The sequence below is a fragment of the Sesamum indicum genome, linkage group LG10 (genome assembly GCF_000512975.1).
Source record: "Sesamum indicum cultivar Zhongzhi No. 13 linkage group LG10, S_indicum_v1.0, whole genome shotgun sequence".
NCBI classification, from domain to species: domain Eukaryota; kingdom Viridiplantae; phylum Streptophyta; class Magnoliopsida; order Lamiales; family Pedaliaceae; genus Sesamum; species Sesamum indicum.
In genome coordinates, this window is record NC_026154.1 from 6,527,635 (window position 1) to 6,550,736 (window position 23,102).

Sequence of the window (23,102 nt, forward strand, 5' to 3'; positions counted from 1 at the left end):
GGAAATTTCCGAAGACATTTTCTCCTCTAGCTCCTTGATGCGAGCTCCCAAAGTGGCACGTTGATTCTCCAAGTCTTCTCCTCGAGCAGAGGCCCTTTGGACTTCGGCTCGCAGATCGGCGTTTCGGCGCTCGATTATGATTTGATTCCTTCGAAATCCAACGCATTTCAAGGAGAGACCGCGAACAAAGTTTGCAACCTAGAAAAATTTAATTAGGAAAGAAAGATAAGGATCAAAAACACAAAGGACAGATAGAAACCTGAATTAGGGAATGAGCCGCGTGTTTTTCGAGACGAGTAAAGGAGGTCTGGAGTAAAGCTGCCTGATCACGAGAAAGACAACTCGCATTGTACAATTTCCAAGTCTCTTGACCAGATTGAGACCCTAAAACAGTACTGCTAGATGACACCTTCCAGTCGGGAATAAGCTTCACACCATTCAGCTCGGCAATAGGATGATTGGGAGTTCGCAAATCCTCACGAGCCTTTCACCAACAGTTGGTAACATCGTTTAACATCTCCATATTTCTTCGCTCCTCAATGGCAGCAGAATTCAGCTGAGGATCAACTCTAAGGGATTGAGATCGACTCCGCGTATTAGGTCTCATCGGACTCTTACCTCTTTGTCTCTTTCGACCAACCAGACCACCGGGGCTAGATTCATCAGTGCAAGATCTATTGGGCGACCCTTGTAACTCGTGAGGAACATCGCGAAGTAAACCCCTTGATCGCGTGTTTTCACTCCCAATGTCAATTGGTGGAACCCTCGACAGCAGGCCGGGATGAGGTAGCAGATGGAGGGGCGACCGACGGATTAGCGACCGACTCCGCAGCAGCTCTGGCCTGAGCAGCACGAATGCGTTGGGTAATGCGAGCCTGAGTAACCATGTCGTCTACAAAGGAATAAAAACATTAGTGATTGATTCAAGCTACATAAAAGGATAAAAGGAAAAGGTGAATCTTTCACCTAAAGATCCCTCAACTGGGATGGGCGCAGGGGAGAGATGCGCGAGCCTAAGGACCTCCTCTACCAAAACTTTCTTCGGGTCATACCGGTAAGAAGTGAGGCTGTTTATTTGATCACCTTCCAACCAAACCCACCCCACACCCCAAACATGCTTCCCCCCCCCCTTCCACTATAGGTTTTGGTTTCTCTAAAACCCACTCACACCTAAAAGGCCATTCTCGACCCAAAGGGGGACGAATGAAAATAAACCTCTTCTTCCAAGGGCCAACATTCGAGGTGAGAGGATCCAAGTACCTACAATCTTTACGGGCAGATAAATAGAAGAACCCATTATCTGCAGACCTAATCGAAGTGGTAAACGAATACAAGGTCCAAAAGTTGTCAAAGTTGGGTTCGAATCTATGAACCCTCATTATGATTACAAAGAGAATTATATGGCGGATGGAATTAGGGAATAGCTGCATAGGGCATATTTCAAGACGCCTAAGAATCTGAGCTACATACAGGGCAAGAGGTAATCTTAAACCTGCGTCGAAATGGTTCAATGAGAAGGCACAGAAACCCGGGGGAGGACGATGCATGCGGTCATGGGACCTCGGAACTATAACCTCAAAACTACTAGGGATATAGTATTTCTGTTTTAGGAGGTGAGCCTGTTATTTAACAATGATTACTATACCCTCCCAGGGATTAGTTTCAAGCATAACGAGAGTGGGGGCATCATCAGAGCTAGACTCTTCTACATGCTGATCGCGATGCGACCTACGATGCGATCTATTCCTAGACGGACCCTCATGCAGGATAGATGATCCTACTCTATGAGAAACGGTAGCCGAAGAAGAATTTGAATCAAAACTATAACTGGAAGAGAACATTGTACCTTATGTGCAGGAGATCGAAAACTCGAACAGCAAGGGTAGCGGAAGGCTACAATCTTGGAGAAAAAGAAACCGGTAAGAAATTTTGAATGAGAATTTCTTATATACATGGTAACAGGCGGGACTGAACAAGGCGTTAAAAGCCACTCCTGAAGCGACGCGTGGCAATCCGGCCTGGAGAAGCAGCTCGTGACGACGCGTGTCACTCCCATATCAAGGTAATTAATGCCTGATGTGACCTTTCGACTTCTGCACGCTAGGAAGCCTATGCGTACAAAACTGGGGGGCTATTAACCCAAAAGACAAGTTTACCCTACAGTAAGGGCAAAATAGACCTTCGACACTAAACCTTTGAAAAAGGAAAGAACCCCATTAAAGTGCTCCCATGGCTGACAATATGCAACTCCAATTAAGGAATATCAATTAACTGCAATCAGGGAGCATGATCTAAGCTTAATCACTACTTATCAGCAGTTGCTTAATAAATATGGGGATAGTTTATAAATATGTGAGGAGACATTCATAAAAAGGTAATGTTTACATGCACTGAAATTATCACTCTATCTATCCGTTCTTTTGATACCTAAATTCTTACTTGAGCGTCGGAGTGTCTTTGTCGGGGACCAACCCGACTAGCCTAACCACTTCTGTGTTCTCAGGATAAACTATTTGTTCGAGGAATTGATTGCATTCGTAAAGCGAGTTCGCGATTAATCTTTCTTGGACGGATCAGTATACTATATATAAAATGTATAACTGACCTCAATCGATCTCTTAATCAAAGAACAATAACAATTTAAAACACCTCAGTATAATGCGACCGCTCTACTTAAACATTTGCTATTTAGGATTAGTATATAAGTAGCCAACTTCCAAATCAAGAAACTAGAAAGTTATTACTCTCATTTAGCTCTCCCATGTGCTTCCATTTCTGTTTAACCTCGGTGACTTTGCCTGCCAAAAGCTTTGGGGTGTGGGGGGGTGTTCAATGGTTGATGCTAGAACGTGGTTTTGAGCATGCACAAATGAAGAATAATGGCTTACACAGATGAATAATTGAGCTTCCATCATTTTGTCACTGGGAAAGGAATGACAAATATGAGTACAAGATTGTTATGATAACAATAGCAATAAGAAAGCATCCCAGAAAGGTAGGATACATATGACCTGTTCTCTGTGATTGTTATTGATGCAAAATATAGCAACCACATAAGGTGCTAACCAAAATTATAGACAAATCATGTTACTGGACATACATATTGTTTAGAAAGTTAATCCCGCACAAAATCTCTTAGGTGTAAAGTTCAAGCACATCATCTACACAGAGATACAACCGAGAATTACCTTGATGAAGGTTCAGAACCATCTTCAGCAGTTCGGTAGCAATTTTTCAGCCTGTTGTACTTCTTTCTCTGATTTGTCATTAAGATTTCATGTTTTCTTTTTCTCACAGATATGATTTGTGGTAACTGGACCCGAGGCTTCTGTATCAGGCTGCTCGTCTCTCTTTCTCTCTTGTTTTAGTGGGTTGTGTCACTTGCTGCTCGGCAAAGAGAGCTTCAACTGTGGATATGTACACCAGGCATTCAAGCCATGCTACTCCTTGTACGCACTCTATCAATGATCATTTGCCGACCAGATAAATCTTCTTCATAACCAACGACCTACAGGTCAGCATGGACAATCGAATCAATCAAAATACAAAATCGGCATGTATAGCTACAAGTCACATTAAATCAGAACCCCTTCATTTCTACATTATCAAGTGTACAAGCAAATTAATACAGTATTAAGTGTGTAATTTATTAATTACATTCTAGTAGAGCAAAGAGAAAAAAACACAGTAATGACAAATGTGGAGGAGAGACCTGGGAATCAGTTTGTGTTTCACTAAATCCATCATAAAATCCTCTAGCTGCAGCATCAGCAGAGGGATTATCATCCCTTTTCTCTAACCTGAAAGAAAGACAATTCTCCATTTAAGTTGGAACTAGACGACCAACCTCAGTATAAACCTTCATAATTTTCATGTAGAGAAATGGGGAGAACCAAAAAACACACATTAGTGAACCCTAACTCTTTGTGCAGGCAGCTTTATCTAAAATAGGCAATAAACCAAATTTACAAGCTAAAGACAGCCCAATAAGGTAATTTAGGCCCAGAAAAGCCCATGTTAGGCTACAGAACACTAAACCAGCCAAGGTTGTCCGACGTCCATGACCTGGACAAACCCAGCTGCTAATTTTCTGTACTCTGTGCTATGATTCTACCAAATAGTATATGTTTAATCTATTGGATATTTGTGACTACACAACAGGTTAACCTTACAGGTTCAAACAACCACCAGAATGGTGAGTTCAGTGGTTTAGTGCTCTAATTGCACAGCTCCATCCTTGGATCCAGATGAAGACATTGAGCGGGCTAAACTTAGTCATTGGCACTCAAACAAGAAGTGAGTCCTAAGTTTCATCAATGATATGTATCATAGAAACTATGTGGATCAGTTGTCAAGCATTTCTGTTCCCACAGTGCTCCGAAATATAAAAAATTAGATTGAAATAACGAGAACTAATTGGTCCCAGAATACTGCGCCAGAACCATTCTCAGACCAAACAAATATAATCAGGAAGGAATTCCAGCCCGGTCCAGGCTTAAGGATTTCATGGACCTGACAGGTAAGGCCAACCTTTCCACCATTCTCCGTGTGCTCAAGTATGATTAACGAGTCGGCTCTTTTTTATTCTTGGAAAATTAATGCATCTATACTCCAGCATATTATGGCATTAATAAAAAGTAAATGGCAGCAATCAATGTGATCATTTACTTTAACAAAGGCACCCTAGCATATGCCGGATGAATGTTGGCCTTACATTGATAAATATATTCATAGACTAATGAATAACTTACGGTGCAAGGACCCAATCTATTTAGTGAATAACACATTAAGTCCACAGCCAAATAGTAACCATTTAGTAGTATACTTATAGAGAACTGATTTGGAATATCATACTGAGGGGAGAAAACTGTTGGAAGCAATGAGATCACTGGGAGAGCAGACCTCCCTTCACAGAGAATAGATGTTTTGCATTTGATTTGTATAGCCAAGACAAAGCCAAAGCTGAAGTCATGATAAAGAATCATTATGGAGAAAAGAGATGTGTCCAATGTGATGCAAAATAAGTGGAATTAATGAAGTGATACCCTGAATGCTACATGACAGATATGAGAAAGTATGATCCATACTCCATGCAAGATCAGCATAAACAAATGACAGTATGTAACCAAATTAATTAAGGTCCAGCCATCCAGTAACTTAGTCCTCCATGGCACATAAAATGGAAAAAAAAGGTAAAATAATCACTCACAAAGGCATTAAGTAAATATAGATAAAAACGTGACAAATGGGATTCTAAAGTTTGATATTTTGTTTGTTATTTGATGGAGACAGGAACCTATTTCTAGGTGCAAAACAGAAATAGTATAGAGAACAAACTATTACGAGCAAATAAAGAACAAACAAACAAATTTAACAGTTGTCACCTGTTCATCCAGTGCTTAGATGGCCCCGGATCAGACTGGCCATCAGCATGCCTTTGACCAAGCATTGTAGAATTAGAAGATAGAAACTGTTCATAATCAAGGATAAATTTCAGTGGTAACAATTTTGACTTAGAAGCTGAACTCAAAATAATTACAAGGATACGTTTTCATGGCAACCACTTGTCTCCTGTGACTTCCGATCTTGGATCTAATTACACAGACCAGTTAAAACAAGAGGAAACATACAGTAGCCTTCTCACATGAGTAATAGATCAGAACATTACCTTGCTTGTTTGCTCCAATAAATCCTCTATAGCTGCAGCCACATCAGGAACTACAGAAGGTTCCCTAGTACATTCAGTTACGTTGTTTTCAGTAGGATTCTTCCTATTGACAGAATTATCAGCAGCAGATACAAAGGATAGTGGATGCTTTATACTATCATTTCCCAAAAGCCTTGCCCTCTTACTACCATTACTTGAATCATTGTCTTTGTATCTCGCCATACACCCCGTCGAAGCAACTCTCTGCATATTACTTTGATCCTGTAACTGACTCAGACATTGGGAGGCATCATCTCCAGATGTCATTCTAACAGATTGGGTAGGATATTGGCTCACAAAATATAAACCTGCTTCGCGGTCTTGAGAGGTAAGTTCTTTAGGATAAAAACCTTTCAAATCAACAACTTTGTTCTGTCTCAGTATCAACGGCAACTCAGTTAGAAAAGAAAAGTTCAACAGACAAACTGATTGAGGGAAAGGAAAAAAAAAGATGCAGCATGGACCTTCATAGCACATTCGTATATCCACTCAGCTGTAACTACATGTATTCCCCATCTACAAGCAGCCTCAAATTTATCACCATCAGCAAATTTACACAATAGATGAGTGACTTTCTTTGTCAGTTTTTCAACGAACTTCACCCCAAGGACATAGCACAAATTTCTTAGCAGCTGTCTTTCTCGCATATCATACCGTGAAACACAGAGGCGAAATCCTTCAAATCCAGGTAAAGGAATTTGGCATGTAAGCGGAGAGTAGAGAATGTGACTGCTGACATCCAGCAAACAACCATCCTTCAATAATAAGTTCCAACAAACATTAGCATGCATACATCTGAAATTTACACATGCAGAAGGACATGGTACTATTGTCACAGATGTGAGGTGAAGGAACACAATAGACAGATAACGACAAAGTAGTCTTATAAGAAAAGGTTATTCGAAATTTATGGCATGATGAAACAGACAATAGGCAAACATCAGGATTAGCACTTTCTACCGAGCACTTTTTCCAACCCAATTAGTGGTATACAAGTAGTCCCAAAATTATGTGTTCAGTGAAAACAGAGACACTCTTGTGATGAATGCTTGGTGGTATACCAATCATCATTCAATTTTTTTCAGGAGAAAGCAATGTGATGTCACCAGCACAACCATCCTCTCAGAGTTACAGCAAAACATGGATATTCCAAACATAGGTAATGCTACTTAATTTGACCAATAGCCAGTTATAAAATAATAGGGTGTGTAACGGTTTATTCCTCTAAATTGTGTACAAGATAGCACTTACGCTACCACCTAAATAGAACTAGGAAAATAGGCTGTAAATCCCATTGAACTTATGCTCACCAGTTATTCTAACAAAAAACACAAAACTGTGCAAAGTCTTTCTTCAATCTATTCATTTTTCACGATTTATCTGGGCAATTTCATATCACTACTTAAGTTGATTATTCAGTTAGATATTACCAATATGGTACATAACACTTCATTCCTCTAAATCGTACACAAGGTAAGACTTATCCCACTACCTAATCCAACTACAAAAGTAGATTAGGTCAAGATGTACATTCTAACAAATTACCATAAACTTTACAAAGTATTTCTTCAATTCTCTTGCTTCTTTTACTATTTATCTGTGCAAGTTCCTAACAGCATGATTTGAATGATACAAGCTACATAGTTTAACCTCTGATGTTTATATGATTTATTAATTTACCAGAAGATAATAGCAATTGAAATGAGGACAAACATTTTATTTCTATATGTAGAATGTCTTCATAATTGTAAGTTATGGGGCTCCAACCAGGAAAGTAGTTCTAGAGGACAGTTGAAAAACTGTAAGTGTTTGTACTTTTACACTGTTGCCTTCTGGTGTGCTATCATGGCTTCAATTGAGATTATAGTTCGGGGAGGGGGGGGGAATCCATTTTAGGAAATTGGGTCTTATTTTGGCATGTAGCAAATAGGAATTGGGAGTGGTACATTTCGAAAAGAGGGAGTCTAGCAAATGCACCCACATCACAATCTCTGGCATCCACATAGATTCTTAACAACTGAGATCTCAAGTAATCAGTTCTAGTAGTGCATGCAAAGATTTTTGAAGCTTGAAGTTATAAATTCTATGTTATGAAAATATAATAATAGAAAAGCGGAAACCCTCCATATTCCATAGATTGATAAGATAGATATTAAATTCTGTATAGGAAGAGATAATGGCACAAAAGAGCATTTTCAATTAAGCATGAGGCACCAACACTCTCTCTATGAAAAGTCCATGACATTCCAGGCGCTTTCCCGTTAGCTGATTTTTTCACAAGGGAATAAAAGGACTAACTTCTTTACCCAATTAAGCATTATATTACATAAAATGGTCATTACATAAAACAATCATACAAAGGTTAAACAAGAAAGAGAAACAAGAAATTGGAATTAGTTCCCAACATGTATTTTCTGCATGTGTTGAACAAGTAAAGATCATCCAAGCATATGCTGGTAATCACAAATGATAAAGTAAAAGGAAGGGGTTTAGGGCATGGAATTCAGAGTTGAGAGGCTAAAAGTGTTTACAACTCGTATAATTCAGGAGGGTATAACATAATTTACCCCGAAGACAAGCACAAACTGAGATTGATATAGCATCTTACGTGGTGCAGACAATTGCATTAAACGAGTATGTTCTAGCAAAAATGGATTTCGTTAATAGTCCAAAAAACAAAATGTAATGATATAATACATTCAGAAACCATATCTAACTGTCAGACTGTACTGCACACAAAGGATCATTCAATTTGAAAGCTCATGGTTACAGGACCTGTTAGAAAGTAAAAAACAGGCAAGGAAATGGACTGCCTGGAAGTCAACTGATGACTAATAGTTAATATTATTACCTAAGTTGACTATAACAAAACGAAATACATAAAAAAGATAGAAAGCTCAGGCACCATTGTCATCCAGATGCAGCAAGAAAAACATATTAAAACGCTTCATCGTTGGGCTGAAAACAGAAAACAAGCGGTTTTAGAAGGTCTACCAAAGTAATTAAAGATTAAAGTCCACCACAACAATGAGATGACTAGGCTTTTATTTATCAAATAAGAGGCTTCTATGTCAGGAATTTACAATTGTCCATCAACTGAGCCAATTAGGCAGTGGCCGGAATCCGAATGTACAAATACCTGTAGACAAGAATGAATCCAATGAGTAGTGACATATGTACTCCTGAAAGTATGCGTCAGATGGGGCACACCATGACGCTCAACTGTGAAGTGCACATTGTTTACTTGTTGATCTACAATGACCTCTCCACCACCTTCATGTACCCACAGCACAATTTCCGGTCTCTGTTGAGAAACTCATGAAGTCAAACCCAAAGAAAACGACCAACTTTGGTATATAACAGCTATTAAACTAAAAGAACAGAGAAACCAAAGGAATCAAGAACATCGCACGGTAAGGCCTTTGAAGTTTGAACAACAACAAGATGCACGGAACAGAACAGGCTTCAAGTTCCTATGTATGATAGAAAAGCAGGTTCTTTAGTCACACGATTGCCACAGTTCACAGCAAACCAAAGGAATTGGTTGGTTCCATATATACCCCCACTCCTAGGCAAAGAGATATCCTAATTTGAATCCTTGACCTCCTTGTGTGCCTGCACCCTCAAATATAATGGAAGACGAATATCTCTTCTACCTAAAAGGGAGGCTTGTCCATTTGTAGACTATTACGAGGTTACCACCTTTAATACTTACAATTCTTCATAGGATAAATGAGAAGAAAAAGTGGGATTCATCAAAAAATTACACCGTATTTACCCATAGAGGGGGGTAGAGGGTTGGGGGAAGCATTCACTGTCCACTGGTATGTGGCTACTGGAGGACTCATATCATGCTTTAAAACAAACTTGTCAAAATAGGAGATAAGGAATATAGACATACTGTATCAGTTTTGTTGGAAACAAAGGTCAAGCAGCTTAGCCTTAATAGAGGTGTAATATGATTTCTTGAACTTCAGTTAGAAGATTGACAGACTGAAAAACTGTTACAGAACTCCACTCTCTCATAATAAGAAAGAACTCAGATACTACATTCCATGCTGTCCTCAATCACGACTACTAGTTTAGCTCCTCAATCCTCCATGTTTTATATTAGGATAATGGGGTTGCGGCAGATAGGATATCAGCTGTCTACTTTAATTAATACTATTTAATGAAGTGTCGAAAATAAAGCTTATTTATGTTAATTAAACCATGCTATTTGAAGAATTTGAGTGAGAGTAATCTGATTATAAACTGTAGAATCTCGATAACATTTTCAAATAGCACGTCATGGAAAAGGAATGATATTCAACACAAACTGCAAGTTTTGGATTCAGAAAATAAAGACCGACTGAAAGAGAAACAAAAACTAACTAGGTACTATTGTTGCTTTCAAAATAAATGGGACAAAGGGCTCACTTGCTCTTCAGGAAAAGTGCTTGAGAAACCGAAGAGCTTCCCTTTAAATACAGCTGATGACTTCATGTGTTTTCCATTGCTCACACCACTTTGCACCTTTGGTTTAGCCTCTTCTTTTAAACCTCAAAACATAAACCAATTATGAGAAGTATGTTATTGACAGTTGCTTGCAGTGATGAATTCTCAATTCTTTACTCTTACCTATCACCACTTCACATTGAGAGCTCTTGTTCTCCAAGATGTTATCGTCCATGGGCTGAGAAGCAGAGGACTTCATCTGTTTTGCACTATTCATGTTCGTCGCAGTTGCTTTATTGAAGATTACAGGATCTATAAATAAAGTAAAAGAAAATGAGGTGATACTGTTTGAAATGCTAATTGGAGATTCACGCCATTTCAGCAGACTTGATAGCTCAAAATCCAAAACAGATTTCTTGTCAAAGAGCTAGATAAGACTCATAGGTGTAAAAGAAATTCACCTTTTGGAAGAAGTAAATCATAAGCGATATGGCTCTTAAGTACAGGAACTTCTTTCTTCTTGAAGGTGCACTCTTCAAGCCATGCTGTTTTAACTACATAAATGACTCCAAAAGCTGCAACGCTCCTTACTTCCTTGATCTCACTGCAGAACCATGTTAGACCAAAATTAGTGATCAAATGCTTTGTTACACGGTCTTTAACTTGAATAATAGGCAATATACTGTATCTCTACTTAATCCTTACTAACACGTCAAATAAAACCACATAATCTTTCTACCCTAGGTAGTACATACGTATCTTGCAAAAGGTTACCGAGAAACCTATTAAAGAAAATATGTCAAAAGCGTAAAGTTTGTGTGGCCAAAACACATAGGACAATGCTCCATTTGATTATTATAGTGTCATCATATTCTGGAACTTGATTGACATGTAATCCACTTATAGAGCCATTTTCTAAATTGTTATCCACCTTGGATACAAGAAAGACATTTCTGCTGCTGAGCACAACTTCTCATGCAACAGAAATCAGTACGATATCGTTCATAAATGAACACTTCAGCAAACACATAGCTTGAAATATGATCAAATAACAAATTGATGGACATCGATTCTTAAGAGGCAGGATCTTCCTATTTCGCTTTCATGAGAGAATACATCAAATTGAGTTGGGTTTTAGGACATAGTATGAAGATACGATCAAAAATCAGCCACATGAACAATGAACAATGGCCAAAAACTATCAGTGGCAACACAAATATAAAATACTTCCTCATTATGTTGAAAGTGGAGTAAGTACTAGTGTAATGGAGTTTAAACTCGCCTTCAATGTTCATTAACAGATGCCCATTCATATGCACAATCATGAAGTTGTAGGATTAGTTTTCTGCATGTTCCAACTGTCCCCTATGGTAGTACAAAAGGTGAAGACTCAAAGACTTTTTAGAAGGATTGCAAGTAGGATGTTCGAATTACTTGAAATTAATAAAATGAAATACACTCAAACAAGTAGTTCATCCATATGCTTGATATCTTACAGCTCTGATGGTTTTCCAACTATAACATGCGTCAATTTCTCACTGAATGACATATAACGAGAACCTCCTCCACGGCGAACCATGTCAACTAGCTTGCGTAATTCAGAAGCCTCAAAGCCTACAAGCAGAATTCTGCACTCGGACAAGTATAGATCATCGTCCTCACTTTGAGAGTCATCAGCAATGCAACGAGCAAAATTAGGATCATTTTTTTGCATATCAGCAGGTGGATCATTGTCCTCTTTAGGTAAGGAAGGAGCCTCAAAAAATGCAGGATATATATTTGGCAGGGGATTTTCAAAATCAGGTCCCATATCCTGAGCAGAAAAATTGGTTTCTGAATCTGAGGCGGTGGCCATAGATGATGAGGTATGTTGTGAATTTCTGATAACTTTCCCTTGACTATGTTGCTCCACTGTCTTCAAAGTACTCAAAGAAGATATTGTACTACCTTGAACAGGGTAGGACTCCTCACTAAGGCACGCTATATATGCAAGTGTCCAAAGGAAAACCCATACAAACCATGTGGGGAAGAAAAAACAAAGTCAGGGAGTCATCACAATCTGATTAGACATTATCTTACAATGTGGAAAGTTGGAATATAAGTACTACAGGAAATATATGCGTGATTTACCTCTTCTGGCAACAGATTGGTGAAACCACTTCCTGGTAACTATGTATATGTGTCCCCATCTTTTTGCAACCTTATATTTGTCACCTTCTGGAGCTTATGAAAAATTAAGGATACCAAGGTCCAAGATAATATGCTGGGCGTGAGGCAGTTAAAACTTAAAACAAAAATGTTCAGCGTCTCTATAACAACTACTCTTTTTTTCTTAAAAAGGAAGTCTCCATAACAACTACTAGTTAGTGCATAATGCATATCACAAAGAAGTCAAAATTTATCATAAAGGGGTTCATGTGTATCTAATCGTTGAAAGAGCCATAAAAGCGGCAACACAGTGAAGAAACGGGAGAATCTCATAATGTTCAAAGCAAAAACATCTGCAGGCCGAAGTACTAAATTAAGCAACATAGATCGCACGCAACAAAGATAGAAATGAATCACAACAGTTAAATCCAGAGAAGCTGAGAAAAGAGAAATTATGTCATAGCAACACTCTGGAGAGTAAACGCACAGAACTTAACAAGGAATCAACATTACCAGAATTATGACCTCAGACTAGATAAGGCCACACTGGCAGACACGACCATGGCAATGGGTAAATTGATATGCAAAACAACAATGAAATGACAGAGGATATATCACAGACTAAATGTGTACATCTCTTGGTCAGCTCAGCAGAATATTTGCCTCCATTTTGCATAACGAGCTTCTCCATCTCCTTACGTTCATCTAAAAATCAAAATAATCTACCTCAGAACAAACATGATTTTTCATAATCAGAAAAGAAAAGAAAATCAGAAGCATAAAGTTTCAACCTGCAGGAATTCCACTAACACATATCGTCAATCCAGAAAAAGGAAGAACCCTGTAGCAATCTTGAGGTACAACACGGTGCTCTTTCCAACACTGAAGAAGCCAATTTGTTGTCACAATTGGCTTTTTCAGATTGTTCAGCGCCCACTGCAAAAGTTTGAGAGAAGGGTAAGGAGGAAAAGAAACAGAGCGAGTTAGGAATTACCTCCTTTCAAACTTCTAATAGGGGTAGACTATGAGCCCAAACAGTACGAGTGTAGACTATAACGGAAGTCCCTCCTTCCAAACTCTAATAGGGTTAACAATTACCTATGACGCTCATGTAACAAAATTCAAGACGTGGTATTGCAATGATGATATGTCACCTTATTATTGAGCAAACGGACATGTCAAAATACATGTTATCAACAAAAATTAAAGCAAAAGCAAAAGTGGCAATATCCAAAAGGACCTAACGAACTAATTCTTTAAGTAACTCATAGTAAAGATTCCATCAAATTTGAATCAAGTCACTCATAGGTAGCTGAAAAATCAAGGCTTTGGTTTTATTGTTAGAGAACAAACAAAATGCGAACCTTGTATTTTTGAGCCAAAACATTCTTCACAATAACAAAACTGACATCTGATGATGCTTTTGTAACCAATACTCCTCCCATTGCGGTAACCATCTTTGCAATCTCAGCCTACAAGTTTGCTCGCAGAAGCAAGTAATCAGGATATGTGGCATATGTTAACGGAATTTTAGAAATATCATATATCATAGAGTGAAGTTAGAAGTAGCATGAAATATATTCCCACAAAGTGAACAAGCTGGCATATAAAGTGCCTAAAACATTTCATCGCGCAATCAACATTGTCATGACCTTTTAACCAATAGATCTACTAAATGCATCGATGTGACATGTGAAAATGCATAGATGTAATATGTGAAAAACATTTCCTGATAAGCTTCTCGTATGAGCACATTAAAGAATGCAAAATTGCTTAACTGTTGATTAAATGAGTATGAAATCAATTACTTCACTATCAAATAATTAAGGAAGTGGATTCAAGTGATCAGTGTTACTTCCCCCAAACACTATACATTTTTTAAAAGCATTTCCAGAACATGCAAGTGAAATGTCAGATTTTTCTGCCAAACAGCAAGCTATAAGCAAATCTAATCTCAAGATATGTGAAATTATGCATAATAAGACAAGTCATCAGATTTGCAACAACTGCAGCAGTTGAAGTCATGAAGAGTGCTATTGTTGTCGGGTAAACAATGAATGAGATGTACAACCAAAAGGAGCACGGTTCAGGAAGGCAACAAGAAAAATTCAAATTTAATTGGTCCTTGGAGAAACTTTCTTCATACAAAAAGAAGATTAATGATGCTAAATGATTTTTTGTAGGATTAACAACCAGAATTAACAAAAGTTCTTGCAACTTGCAATATACAATTAATGCAGTACTTGAGGATCACATCTACAGTAAGAGAGACTATTAATAGTCAGAATCTAAAATGCTAGAGCAAAGAATAACGTTTTATCCAATGTTACCATAGTGTCTAATTTAGGTTTAAAAGAGAAGAAATGAAGGGAATATTTTCATCCCGTTCTAATTTTGATGGATATGGACAGTAGCTAACTAGCACCTTACCTTTTCATCCTTCTCAAAACCAGATGCAAGTATGTTGACACCATCCATTGCAAGGCAACAGGTGAAGCCCTGATTCGGCAGCACCCTATGTTCTTTTGCACAGGACAAAACACACTGAGGACCTGGCTACAATGAAATTTCAGCTATCAAAACATTGCAGGAATTGAACTTATCATTTACATTTCAGAAAATACTTGAGAGGAATGATAGAAAGCACTTATCATTCTGAAAGTCCAAACTCCAAAGTCTACCTACCTCGCATGATTTACATAACCCAGTACAACCAATAACAAAATTCCAGCATATATATGCTCTGCATACAACGCATATACTTAAGAAACACGTTAAGAAGGCAACTAGTTTCTTTGCAAGACAAAAAGAAGAAAATTTACATGTTGTGGACCATTGTTTCATCTACTTTAACATTTGAACGGCAAAGCATAAGAGGCATCAGATATGAGGTAGAGAAATCAAGGTAGTCTTTAATTATTTGATGTGACATGTAATTTTGTGTATTTCATTGTTTACATAATAAATAACATGACATGGTTAATTGTGACCCTGATTAAATTATTAAACTTGGTGCCTTCAGGATTGATAGTTAAAGGTACTTTGTTGGAAAAGAATGACCTGAATGGTTATTATTCTGCTAATTTTGCTTGAGCTATTTGCTCCCTTCCATCAACCAATATAAAATGTTGATTATTTTGAACCAGGCATAGGCTTTATTGGCTTCCAAATGATTTGATAGACTCTGCATCTCTGCTTAAATATATTAAAGTGCAAATTAGATGTTGTCATTAATATATTTTCTTAGTTAGAAATACTTTTCCAGACATGAACTTTAATTGCTTGATTACATTTTCAAAAATCGTGTGGCAGGACAAGGATACTAGCGTCGTAATCTTTCCATCCAAACCTAACATTGACGTTTTTCCTTCTATTTAAACTTTAATATAAACAATTATATCCTGGCATAACGTTCAAGCGCATACCGATTAACTTACAGCCCTTTGCTCGTAGATCCTCAAACTTTTCCTGCAAAAATCAGCACTAAAATAAAAAACGAAACCAAAATAAACCCGCACTTTGATTCAAATGCATCTCCAATTCAATCTTTTCCCCAAACCCAAAACCACAATGAGTTGGTCAGTAGGGTTTTACGTGATCATGGGAGGCGATGACGTGATAATCATTGGGCCCATTGCGCGAGGGATCGCAGCAGAGCAAAACCTGCGCACCGTTTAGCTTCAAGGCGTCGTGAAGCGCGTCGAAGAGCTCCGGCGGAACCAGATTCCGCGACATGAACACATTTGCTCCTTTAAACACTTTCGTCGCCATCTTCGAACTACTGCATACTTTCTCCCTGTGCGTAGATGCTACGTATAATTGAAAAGTTTCTGATTAGGTCTTGAATTTGAGGAATTAGGGTGGACGCTTGCCGGAGGTAAAACCTTCAGGTTTTAAGCGCGGGAAACATTTTTGCTCTTAGTAGGTGTTTGCAAAAAACTTAATAAGCACTCATCTCTAGCACCAGTCACACACTCTATGTGTGTAAACTTTTATAAATATTATTTAAAATATTATATTTATAAAAAAATTTATTATTTAATAAGTACATACAAAATAATAAATTAATATTAAATTTATAAAAAATTTATAACAAAAAAAAATAAAAAATAACCATAAGGGGACTGAGGAGAATATTTATCTGCAAATAATCGATTGTTGTCTCCATTAGTGCAGAAATTTTTAATTATACTATCCAGCCATACATGATTTTTTTTTTTTGTTATAATATTTGATTCAATTAATATATCAATATGACTAATATCAATAGATAAATTATATCGACTAAACAAATTATAATAACTCACCTAAAATGAGACAAACACTCACATAAAGTGCGATAAATGCCGATTCATCCGATAAAACTCGAACCAATAACCTCAAATTTCTTTAAGTTTAAACTATTCAAAAAAATTGTTAGTAAAAAATTCGATTCAAATGCAATCATAGATCATATTTATTTGTTATATCAGTATACCCAAATTCATAACCGTATACATGAATTTGAGGGTTAATGATATCTAGTGAAGGAAACTGATCGAGAATCTAGAATTATGAGGTTATGGGTTTGAGTCGTACAATGTGTGAGTTATTGGTATATTTTAATAATAATTATTGGTCAATTATAATAATAATAATTATTAATTAATTATATACATTTGAATGATGTTGATAATTAAAATTCATAATTTAATTGTAATTAATTCACTTTAAAGAAATAATAACAATAAGAAATAAATAAATAAATAAAACAACTTTGAACCCACAACATTGAGATCTATTTTTCTCTCTATTAATTTATTCAATTCCAATCAATCACTTTTAATTTTCAATCAAATGATATCCATAAAAACAGAATAAAGAGAAAATCAAATAAGAAAAAAATTAAAATAATCTAACGGCTTCACAAATTTTCATTAAATTATATTTGCATTTTACTACTTTTCGAGAACAAATCGGTTAAAAGGTATTCGGATGAAAGCATTTGAATTTGATAGAATAATTTGAGAAAATTATTTCAACGACTCAATATGGAATGGGTTTGAAATCGATTAAAGCGTCACAACAAACAATTCAGAGTATTTGTAACTAATCAGCATCTCGTATCAAAGGCATAAGAGATTCTTTTTGTAAAGTTAATAACAAAAAAATTACAGATGATTCGAACTTTACAATCCCAAAACGAGTGATTGATAAATAATCTAAAGCTCAAGGCTATTTTTACCAATGTATTGGATATCCCTGTCAATCTGGCCTATCGAGGTAGGGTGTCCTGAGACAATAGGTCTCCTTGCCCGCAACTATTCAGCCCAGTGCCCACAACAATTCCTGTCTGCACAAAGAAAAGAGACTCAGCGAACTGCAGGAACGACACGTCATATGTATTTATGACACTATGAAATAAGTCATATAAAAATATCACCAAAAAACGCCTCCTGAATTGAAGGCGGTTAACCTAGCAGTAGCAAGTAAAACAAAATATGTAGAACTTGAGTTGACTGGCATGACTCGTTCAAATAGTCACAACTTCTTTTAGATAAGTACAATTCATTTTTTTTTTAAGTTAGTTAACTCATACGACTTTCCGACGACATATTACAAGCTGCAACTACTTTCGGATATTTATCTGCATAGGCTTATAAATAGAGGCCATTGTGCAGTATAAGTATCACTCTCACAATCATATTTCTCTCGATTTCAGCAAGCTTTTCATATATTTTTGCGCTCCACACGATTATTATTACTTCATCTCCATATCTCATCACTTTAATCCGATTATCACACCATTATTGTCACATTATTTTAAATTTTTTGTTATTTTATTAATTAATCAATAACTAATTTAAGCATCGCAATGCTAATTCCTATTTTGAGGTCAGTCCTCCTTCAATTTTAAGATTTCACTTAATTTTCTTCAACTATTATAATAAATATAAAAACTCTCTACATTGTCCATGATGGAGATATTCGATGTGATATTTAATATAGAGATATTAATTTAATATTATTCACCAATAATTATTTTAATATTTTAAAATTTAAATTATTTATATTTAATTCTTAAAGAATATAATTTTCCCATGCTTTGGCATAGGATACTAACTAGTATACAAATAAATTAAAAATATATTTATCCAAACTTAAATTAAATATATATATATATATATGATTTCTTTTGTAGAAAAATATAATGCAAATATGTCATCCAACTAGGTATACAAATGGTTTGAATGTTTCTATTTTATTTTATTTACAAACTAGTATTTTTTTAAAAATAAGTAAATAAATTATAAATAATTTATTTTTAAGAATATAAAAATAAATAATTTAAAGTTAAAGTAATTAGTAGATATACATATACAAAAGCATATTGAATATGGAAATAGATTTGAATTATTTTACTAACTATATTTTGAGAAAAATGAGTGGATTTTTTGGATAAAAATAAATAATAATGCACTTATCTAAACTTAGATATAAAATAAATTATAAATTTTTAAGTGGAAAAATAAAATTTAAAGAGGCTGTAAAAATATAACACCAGGGTACCGCGAATTATATGTTTAAAAAAATAAAAAAAAACATATAAATAATTATAACTCAAACTCTAAAATAAAATGGGTAGTTGATAAATAATTCAAATTCAAAATTAAAATAAATAATAAATATAAAAACATAAAATATTATGCAACATCAAATGAATTCCAAATTACATTACCTATCAATTTATCTAAACAAAATTGGGATTTTTTTTGAATAAAGACAAACAATCTAACACTTACCTAAATTCAAATATAAATAAAATCTATTTTTCTACACGACAAAACAAAATTAAAAAAGGCGATCCAAACACGCGCATGCATACATGCATGCACGTGCTTATTCTGACAGCCCCTATATTTTTTATTTTATTGTATATAAATATAAAATTATCCAAAAAAATATGTTATTATAAATTTAAAATCCATCGATCCGAACCGACCACTTCAAACACACAAGAAACTCTTTTCTCTTTTTCTTGAAAATTTATTAGCCCTAGAGTTGCAATATGTGACACACAATAAAGGTACCCTACTTTACATTTACTTATGCTTTTGTGGAGAGTCCTAACCATCCAACATAGGAATAAAGTTGCAAGAAAAAGAGTATTACTTGATTTCTTCTTCAATTGTTTGAAGGGTTCATAACAAGTACCTTTATCCAAGAAATTATGGTGTATCATTGCCATCACTTTCTACCCATAACTTCATACTATATGATATTTAATTATTTTCACTTTTTATCCTACCCCTTTTTTCTTTTAGAGTAAGACAGTATTTTGTTTTTCGAACTATGATTATATTTTATTTTATTTTCTTGTTTTAATTTGTTATGCTAATTATACAAGTTTTGTGATTTGCCACTTCAATCCACTTTTTGGTGAAAAATTTTGCCGAAAAATGGTCACATATATATGTGTAATATTCCACAACAAAATCTGATATATATATATATATTCTTTTCAGAAATATACTATGTTCTTACAATTAAAAATAAAATTCAACATAAAATTTAACAAACCCATGAGTGGATAAGGAAGATTCTTGCGCATGAATGCTGCATCTGACCATTTTTTAGTAAAAATTCTACCTGAAAGTGGTTTGAGGTGGTAACTTAAAACTCTTATGTAGTTGATACGACAAATTGAAATGAAACAAAGTTTGGAGGGAAAATTGCACTTCTAATCCCACATGATAGCATGTCTTGCACTTTTGGTCCCATAGTTTGGGGTTTAGCACATTTAGTCCCATAGGATAAATTAATATTATAGCGTTTTTTGTCCCGTAGGATAAAATGTGCCACAAACATTTTGCTGCTAATGTATGAAAAATTGGAGAATTCAGTGGCTGGTCCTTTAGCTAACGTGACAGAAATGATAACATAATTGATCAAATTACTGCAAAAAAAAAAAAAAAACAATACACCAAGTGATCCATTCACCAGCTACGCAAACTATGTACGATTTGATGAGCAGTTTGCAGGTAACACCTTTACACTTTCTGAAGTTGATTTGAGTTGCTGAATTATTGACACTATGGCAACTAACCATATTTGTGCAGATGTTGTTGAGTTGCTCTATTCGAGTCACTTGTTAAGTCCTGTCAATCTCAATATACACACTTACCCGATGGCTCGAAAAATTCAATTCTTTACACTGGTGTATTCAAATTAACTAACACCATAACACTTGATCATGCTATTCGTACCAAAGTTTGCTATTAACTTGCTATCCGTTGGTCAACACAAATCATATCATCGCTTACACGTTGATTTTTTTATTTTTTAGTAATACGTCGATTCAACCAATATATCAATATAACTAAAAATAATAACAAATTACATCAGCACAACTGATATATCAATATGACTAATAACAGTAATAAATTACAATAACTCACATAAAGTGAGACATATATCTATATATCCTATAAAATTCAAATTCATGACTTCAAATTTGTTCGTGAAATACTGATAGACGGCATCAAAATGTAATAAAAGAGTCCACGACTTATAATAATAAAAATTGAGTGGAGTCAAGGGGTAAAATTAAAAAAGAAAAGAAAGAACAACGTTGGGAAAGAAAAATATTCTCTTTTTGACCTTAAAATAGTGTAACATCAGGACCACAATTACTTCCTTTTGACCCAAACCAAACAACTAGACTGGACCAACAGCATTGTTTGACCAAAATATTATTATTAATTTATTCATACTAATAGAATAAATCATTGTAAATTAATTATTTAAATATTTAATCCTACTTATTCAAGAAAAGTTTAAGTGAAAAATTATTTGAAATCGAGTATGTCATTCGCTGCATGAAACTAAAAAATAAGTCACCTCAAACCAATAACCTTATATAAAAGTACAATTCAACCTGAATAAATACATAAAAGTAGATTATTTGCAGACATATTTTTTTAGAACTCAAACTTAAAAATAATTAATTTTGATAGTTTTGACGCAATCGAGCTCTTTTTCATTTTTTTCTCTATTTTTAGGGATTGAACTTGAGCATTAAACTAATTAATTCTATTTTTCAAAAAAGAATTTGAAATAAGGGTATAATAATATAATATGTATTAATTTTTTATTACAAATAAAAATATAATAATTATAGTTAATATACTATAATTCTTTTTTTCTTTATTAATTTTTTCTTGAAAGGCAAAAAGTTGTCCCTAACTGATATAGAGTTTCAATCTTGTGGGAAGACAACAAAATTACGGTTAGGTAAATGCATTTATTAATGGTCAACATCATTTTTAATTAAGGATTTGACCCTAAATTCTTCTTTTTAATGACCAAAATAATTACATAGTTGAAAATGAAATAAAAACTATAGTTTAATTTAGTAAACTTTTATCTAATTTTTCTAAAAAAAAATAATTCCTAATTGAGCTTCATTTATTAAGAGTCATATTCATTTATTATGAATACTTTTTTTTGGGATAATCGCATTTACATTCCTGATCTATGGTCTGTTTACACAAATTATTCCTACTCTTTTGGATAATTATAAATACACCCGCCAAAGAAATCAACATTAATTATATAAGCCACTCATACTTTTTGAAAAATTACATATGTATCCCTCCAAAACGTTAGCATCATTGCACAGATTACCACTGTTAAGGATAATTTTTATAATTATGTGAAAGATATGGGTGATTTGTGTAAATAGACCATAGGTCAGGCGGCCTTGATGTAATTATTCATACCATTTTTTCTTTTATTTTATTGTAAATTCATTCTTGAATTTCTCAATAAATTAAAGTCTATTTTTGAGTTCTTGACGTTTTTGTTCATTAAGATTCAATTTAAATCAATTTAAAATTTTAAAATCGTAGTTTATTGCAAAAGTAAATTATTTTAGTTGGTTCAATTTAACTTCTATTAAGAAAATGTACCTAAGTATAAATCTTTTTCCCTTATATTAAAAGTAATTTAACCATGAGATTTAAATCCCATATGTTTGTGGGTATTAATTAAATTATTTAAATACTAATTATTTATACACTTTAATCGATGTTCGTTTGTGTTTCATATCGATTGCAAACAAAAAACTTTGAGTGACTTATAAGTCTCAATATTCATTACTTTCAGTGAAACGTATTTTTAAACAAAATAATAAATTTCGTATGAAATTAGAACGGACAGCACCCCGCATAGCAAACACTGAGCAAACACGTGATATTTGTAATATTAGTTGGTTGGTTGATTGTGGATATAATTGTTAATATTAAAAATTATTACGCAATTATAATTGATTCATATATACTAAAATAAAAAAAAATAAAATCATCTGTACTCACAAACGATGGTTGGTGACACTGTGCCACTAATTTTTAAATATAACAATTGTACCCCTATGAAAAATGATACGACAGCTACTCTTTTATGTTTTTAACAAAAGTGAGTAAGAGACCCCGTCAGTTTAACACCACTATACTAACTTTTTTATTGTGTTGATAATACATTAATTTAATTTCCTATTTATTTACTTTTTTTGAAAATATAATTAATTAATTTTATATTTTATTTTTATTTATAATATATACTTTCAATTATATGCAAATAAAAATAACTTGTCGCTGCATCTAGTTAAATAAAATAAAATAAATTTACTTGGAATACACAGAAAATCCTGTAACGGTTCAGAGTCAGGGGTGTATGGGAGCTCCATGTTCGGAGTAACACAGAATCAGGTCACCTTATTAAAAAAAATAATAGCAATTGTGGTTCGTTATATATAACAATCCCGAAAAAG

At 34.6% G+C, this 23,102-nt stretch overlaps 1 protein-coding gene across 4 annotated transcripts; it reads right to left on the reverse strand.

Moving 5' to 3' along the window:
* On the reverse strand, positions 2,871-16,237 carry LOC105172151 (DNA topoisomerase 2-binding protein 1-A). 4 transcript variants are annotated; one of them, XM_011093495.2, is made up of 18 exons: positions 15,887-16,237; positions 15,718-15,760; positions 14,723-14,844; positions 13,657-13,764; positions 13,084-13,228; positions 12,906-12,997; positions 12,275-12,368; positions 11,641-12,124; positions 10,606-10,748; positions 10,328-10,456; positions 10,127-10,239; positions 8,847-9,011; positions 6,172-6,462; positions 5,669-6,079; positions 5,548-5,592; positions 5,385-5,470; positions 3,713-3,800; positions 2,871-3,508 (listed from the first exon to the last, which is right to left on the reverse strand). In XM_011093495.2, exons 1-18 carry the CDS (start codon positions 16,061-16,063, stop codon positions 3,431-3,433), a joined length of 2,814 nt encoding a protein of 937 aa, XP_011091797.1. In that variant the 5' UTR covers positions 16,064-16,237; the 3' UTR covers positions 2,871-3,430. The 4 variants fall into 4 exon arrangements, with proteins under 4 accessions (XP_011091797.1, XP_011091796.1, XP_011091798.1 ...); XM_011093494.2 differs by having other exon boundaries at positions 10,127-10,248; XM_011093496.2 differs by lacking the exon at positions 5,548-5,592 and having other exon boundaries at positions 10,127-10,248.